The 5,998-nt window shown below is 38.5% G+C and overlaps 1 protein-coding gene across 1 annotated transcript; it reads left to right on the top strand.

The window, feature by feature from the left end:
• The first annotated feature begins 1,122 nt into the window (after nt 1-1,122).
• On the top strand, nt 1,123-4,463 carry LOC137633396 (uncharacterized). The gene is made up of 2 exons (XM_068365623.1): nt 1,123-3,815; nt 3,952-4,463. The coding sequence occupies exon 1, from the start codon at nt 1,125-1,127 to the stop codon at nt 2,682-2,684; it is 1,560 nt and encodes a 519-aa protein (XP_068221724.1). The 5' UTR covers nt 1,123-1,124; the 3' UTR covers nt 2,685-3,815; nt 3,952-4,463.
• Nucleotides 4,464-5,998: the final 1,535 nt, after the last annotated feature.

The raw sequence follows: 5,998 nt of genomic DNA, 5'->3' as shown, positions 1-5,998 counted from the left end.
TGATTTTCAAAGTAAGTACAGTTTTGTTTATCTTTGCTTGTCGTGATTGTGAATGATAGGAACAATTTATTATTTATCTTTGATTATAGTGCGATAGTTCAGTTAGCTAGAAGTGTTCGTAAGTGTTTTTCTTTTTTATTTTGGCAGGCTGCGATTCCTCCTTTGAGAGAGATATTTTGAACATTGATTGATGACCTGGCTTGTTATAAGGGACTTGGAACTGACTGCTATTTTAGATTTGGATTCAATTGGTAACGACTTGGCTGTAAGAAGGAATTTTCGGATGATGATGATGATGATGATGACATCCAGGACCCCAATTAGGGAGGCAGTGGTGGCAATTTGCCACACAGTGGATTGTTGACCACAAAGCTGTGGTAGTTGCCTTTAAAAGACTGTTGGCCCTTGTGTGGACGAAGGTGTCCACTCAGAAATATATAAAATATTTCTGTTTATGTTTGTGGTTGTGGTATATTTTAGCTTTTAAGTTTTGTTAGGGTTTATTTGATTGCAGAAGTTTTTTCTAATTAATGTTTATTTTGTGTTAAGTTAAGATTGTATTACTGAGTTGTGATTATTTTTTTGGTTATGGAATATGGTTGGTGATTTTTAGTATTAAGTGTTTGGTTTTAGTGTTAGGAAATATAGTTTTAAGGTTATGTTTAGTTTTTTTTACCTTCTGTTAAAGAGTCTGGTTTTAGATAACGTAAGGGGAAAGTTTGTGTTGAGGAGACAATTGTCTGTTTAGTGTGATTCAAGGGTGTGGGGGTTGTTTGTGCAACATCCCGCCACATTATTTTGGCGCCCGAACAGGGACAGCCGAGGTGGGATTGAAGCTGAACTCTTTGACAAAGGATTGAATTAGGTTAAGAATTTAGATATAAGGTTGATGAAAAATGGAGGAGCAGTTAAGGGTTTTGAAGGAGGAATTGCGGCTGAGTAAGGAGCGTGAGGAGAAATTGTTGCAAGAGAATAAGTGGTTAAGGTGTGAGAATGAGGAGATGCATAGGAAACTGAGGGAAATTCAGGGAACTGTAGAAAGAGTGGAAGAGGGTGTTGAGATGAGGATGCGAGAGAATGAAGAACGAATGGAGAAACGAATGGAAGATATGATGGGGCAAGTCATGGGGATGATGAAAACTATGATGGGTGAAGGTGCAGTCGGAGGAGTGTCCTCAGCTTCGGGTAATGGGTTGGTAGTGGAAGAGAAGGATAAGGTAGGTGATAATGGGAAAGGAAGTGATAGTGATAGTAGTAATAGTGATGGTGAGATTGAAGATAAGGGAATTAGGCATAGTAAGGATGAACAAAAATGTAATAGGAAGAATAAGAAAGGTAAAAGTGATGTAAAGAAAGAGAAGAAAAAGTGTCAGGATGATAGCAAGGATGATCGTGAATGGGTGAAAGTGGTAAGTAAGAAAAAGGGTAAGAAGGGAATGGTTAAGGATAGGAATTTAAGTGTGGAAGTGGATTCATTATATTCAAATGAGGAAGAAGGTAACAAGGGAGTAGACAGTGATGATAGCAGTGAGAATGAACGTGATGTGTGTAAGAATGTGTTTATGAGAGAGGTACCTCGGTGTGAAAGGTTCAATGAGCATAGCAGTAGGGATGTATATGATTTTTTCAAGGAGTATGAGAGGTATTGTCAGGATAAGTATGGTGATAGTAAAAGAGTTTGGGCTAGGGAGTTAGGAGAATATTTGACTGGGTATTTGTTGACGATGTATGGAGTGATAATGAGTGTAGGGGACGTTGATTATGAAAGTGTGAAAAAGAGAATAATTGAGCAGGTAAGACGTATGAAAGGGAGTGTTAAGTATAAGCGTAAGAATGATTTTGATGAAGCACGGATGAATGCAGGAGAAGCGATATCAATGTACGTATGTAGGTTGGAAACTTTAGCTAGGAAGAAGTATGGGGATGAAGGTATAAATGAGAATAAGGAGTTAATGAGGAAGTTTTTGGCAACAGTACCTGAGAATGTGTGTGAATTTATTAATTTGAAACGCAAAGAGAAAATGAGGTGGACGCAAGAGAGATTGACATGGGATGATATACTAGAGATAGTTGAGGATTATGAGTTAGATAGGTGCATGAAAGAAAGTAAATCTGTGAGTGTAAGAACTGGAATGGAAGAAAGTGTAATAGAATTTGGTAGTTATAAGGATGCAATTTTGAGAGGACCAATGAGGGTAGCTGATAATGTAGTAGATAGGAGTGTTAGGGCGAGTAATGTGGGAATACCTGTAAGGGCAAATGAAGGATTTAGGCAGGGTAATTGGCGCAATGGGGATAGGAGTGTGAGTGCACATCGAGGTATGTCAGATAGTCGTGTCCGTAATGAAAAGTGTTATAGGTGTGGAAAGGAAGGTCATAAGAAGAATGAATGTAGATGGGCTCTAGGGGCTTGTTTTGGATGTGGTGAGGTAGGGCATAGAATTAGTGAGTGCAAGAAAGAGAAAGGGGTAAAATGTTATCGGTGTGGTATGACAGGGCACATAGCGAGTGGATGTCGGAGTAATCGTACAAATGTGATTTGCGGTAATTGTGGTAAGGATGGTCATTATGCTAGAATGTGCAAGGAGCCACGGGGTAAGTGTACTGAATGTGGTGCAGATGGGCATGTAGCTAGAGTATGTAGGAAGAAGGGAGTAAGTCAGCCAGGATGTTCGGGAAACTAGAGTGTAAGAGGGTTCAGCTGGGTGAGTCCTCCTGTGTGTGTGGAAGGAATAGGATCAATGTTTGTGAGAATGGGAGGAGTAGTTGGTTGGAAATGAGCAAGTGTGAATCTAGTATGCATGAGAAGTTAGGGCTGGAAAATAAACAATTAGTGTTAGTTGAATATAGGAAAAAGAGGCGTTTGAAAGTTTTAAGTGAGGAGAAAGTGCAAGGGAAATTTATAGATATAGGTAAGAATACGAAATAAGTATGACAAGGGTGTAAATGTGCAAGTGTGTATGGAAGATAAATGTGTTAATACAGATGAATCATGGCTGAGTATGAATGATACCTATAGTGTGTGTGGCTTTTCCTTAGGTGATGTAAAAGAAAGGATGACGAATGCGAGAGTGAGAGATAGGAGAATGATTAGTAGTATGAATGAATCTTTTACTAAAGTTGAGAATGTTTTTGATGAAATGGATGAACTGTTTACAGAAATGAGTGTAATTATAGGGCCAGATGAGAACGAGGTAGATATGATTGTACATGATATATTAGATGATAGGGATTTAGATAGGAATAGTGTTAATGTAGCGAATGATTGTGATAAGGAAGAAGTGAATGAGAGAGTATATGGAGGCCCAGTTACTCGGAGCAGAGGTCCCGTTCCCGACTGCGACTGGGTTATGAAAAAAATAATGTAAGTGTTGTGTGAGAAGGATTTGGCAAAGTAAGGGGGGAGGAATGTGGAGGATTTATTTTTACTTTATTTTTATTTTTTTGTTTTTGCCAAATCCAGAGAGAGAGAGAGAGAGAGAGAATTTAATTTGCTTTAGTTTCGCTAGATCGCGCGAGAGTGTGTGTGTTTGAGTGTGTGTTTGAGTGTGTGTTTGTGTGTTTGGTTGTGTGTTTGTGTGACTGCGGTGCGCGCCGAAGAGCAAGTGGTAGTTAGAGAATGATCGTTTGTGGTGAGAAAGACTGTTGGTACAAATGAGATTGTTTGTTTACATTTTTTAGTTAGGTTACGACAGTGGTGAATGTTTCGGAGCGAATGCTTTTTTTATTTGACTGCAGCTTAAGGCAGTTGTGTGAGTGCTGGATAACTATTTATATATTTTCGACCAGCGTGGAAGTGTTTTTTGATTTTCAAAGTAAGTACAGTTTTGTTTATCTTTGCTTGTCGTGATTGTGAATGATAGGAACAATTTATTATTTATCTTTGATTATAGTGCGATAGTTCAGTTAGCTAGAAGTGTTCGTAAGTGTTTTTCTTTTTTATTTTGGCAGGCTGCGATTCCTCCTTTGAGAGAGATATTTTGAACATTGATTGATGACCTGGCTTGTTATAAGGGACTTGGAACTGACTGCTATTTTAGATTTGGATTCAATTGGTAACGACTTGGCTGTAAGAAGGAATTTTCGGATGATGATGATGATGATGATGACATCCAGGACCCCAATTAGGGAGGCAGTGGTGGCAATTTGCCACACAGTGGATTGTTGACCACAAAGCTGTGGTAGTTGCCTTTAAAAGACTGTTGGCCCTTGTGTGGACGAAGGTGTCCACTCAGAAATATATAAAATATTTCTGTTTATGTTTGTGGTTGTGGTATATTTTAGCTTTTAAGTTTTGTTAGGGTTTATTTGATTGCAGAAGTTTTTTCTAATTAATGTTTATTTTGTGTTAAGTTAAGATTGTATTACTGAGTTGTGATTATTTTTTTGGTTATGGAATATGGTTGGTGATTTTTAGTATTAAGTGTTTGGTTTTAGTGTTAGGAAATATAGTTTTAAGGTTATGTTTAGTTTTTTTTACCTTCTGTTAAAGAGTCTGGTTTTAGATAACGTAAGGGGAAAGTTTGTGTTGAGGAGACAATTGTCTGTTTAGTGTGATTCAAGGGTGTGGGGGTTGTTTGTGCAACATCCCGCCACATTATTTTGGCGCCCGAACAGGGACAGCCGAGGTGGGATTGAAGCTGAACTCTTTGACAAAGGATTGAATTAGGTTAAGAATTTAGATATAAGGTTGATGAAAAATGGAGGAGCAGTTAAGGGTTTTGAAGGAGGAATTGCGGCTGAGTAAGGAGCGTGAGGAGAAATTGTTGCAAGAGAATAAGTGGTTAAGGTGTGAGAATGAGGAGATGCATAGGAAACTGAGGGAAATTCAGGGAACTGTAGAAAGAGTGGAAGAGGGTGTTGAGATGAGGATGCGAGAGAATGAAGAACGAATGGAGAAACGAATGGAAGATATGATGGGGCAAGTCATGGGGATGATGAAAACTATGATGGGTGAAGGTGCAGTCGGAGGAGTGTCCTCAGCTTCGGGTAATGGGTTGGTAGTGGAAGAGAAGGATAAGGTAGGTGATAATGGGAAAGGAAGTGATAGTGATAGTAGTAATAGTGATGGTGAGATTGAAGATAAGGGAATTAGGCATAGTAAGGATGAACAAAAATGTAATAGGAAGAATAAGAAAGGTAAAAGTGATGTAAAGAAAGAGAAGAAAAAGTGTCAGGATGATAGCAAGGATGATCGTGAATGGGTGAAAGTGGTAAGTAAGAAAAAGGGTAAGAAGGGAATGGTTAAGGATAGGAATTTAAGTGTGGAAGTGGATTCATTATATTCAAATGAGGAAGAAGGTAACAAGGGAGTAGACAGTGATGATAGCAGTGAGAATGAACGTGATGTGTGTAAGAATGTGTTTATGAGAGAGGTACCTCGGTGTGAAAGGTTCAATGAGCATAGCAGTAGGGATGTATATGATTTTTTCAAGGAGTATGAGAGGTATTGTCAGGATAAGTATGGTGATAGTAAAAGAGTTTGGGCTAGGGAGTTAGGAGAATATTTGACTGGGTATTTGTTGACGATGTATGGAGTGATAATGAGTGTAGGGGACGTTGATTATGAAAGTGTGAAAAAGAGAATAATTGAGCAGGTAAGACGTATGAAAGGGAGTGTTAAGTATAAGCGTAAGAATGATTTTGATGAAGCACGGATGAATGCAGGAGAAGCGATATCAATGTACGTATGTAGGTTGGAAACTTTAGCTAGGAAGAAGTATGGGGATGAAGGTATAAATGAGAATAAGGAGTTAATGAGGAAGTTTTTGGCAACAGTACCTGAGAATGTGTGTGAATTTATTAATTTGAAACGCAAAGAGAAAATGAGGTGGACGCAAGAGAGATTGACATGGGATGATATACTAGAGATAGTTGAGGATTATGAGTTAGATAGGTGCATGAAAGAAAGTAAATCTGTGAGTGTAAGAACTGGAATGGAAGAAAGTGTAATAGAATTTGGTAGTTATAAGGATGCAATTTTGAGAGGACCAATGAG

This window comes from Palaemon carinicauda, chromosome 43 (assembly GCF_036898095.1).
Source record: "Palaemon carinicauda isolate YSFRI2023 chromosome 43, ASM3689809v2, whole genome shotgun sequence".
Lineage (NCBI taxonomy): Eukaryota > Metazoa > Arthropoda > Malacostraca > Decapoda > Palaemonidae > Palaemon > Palaemon carinicauda.
This window is presented reverse-complemented; position numbering and strand designations above follow the sequence as displayed.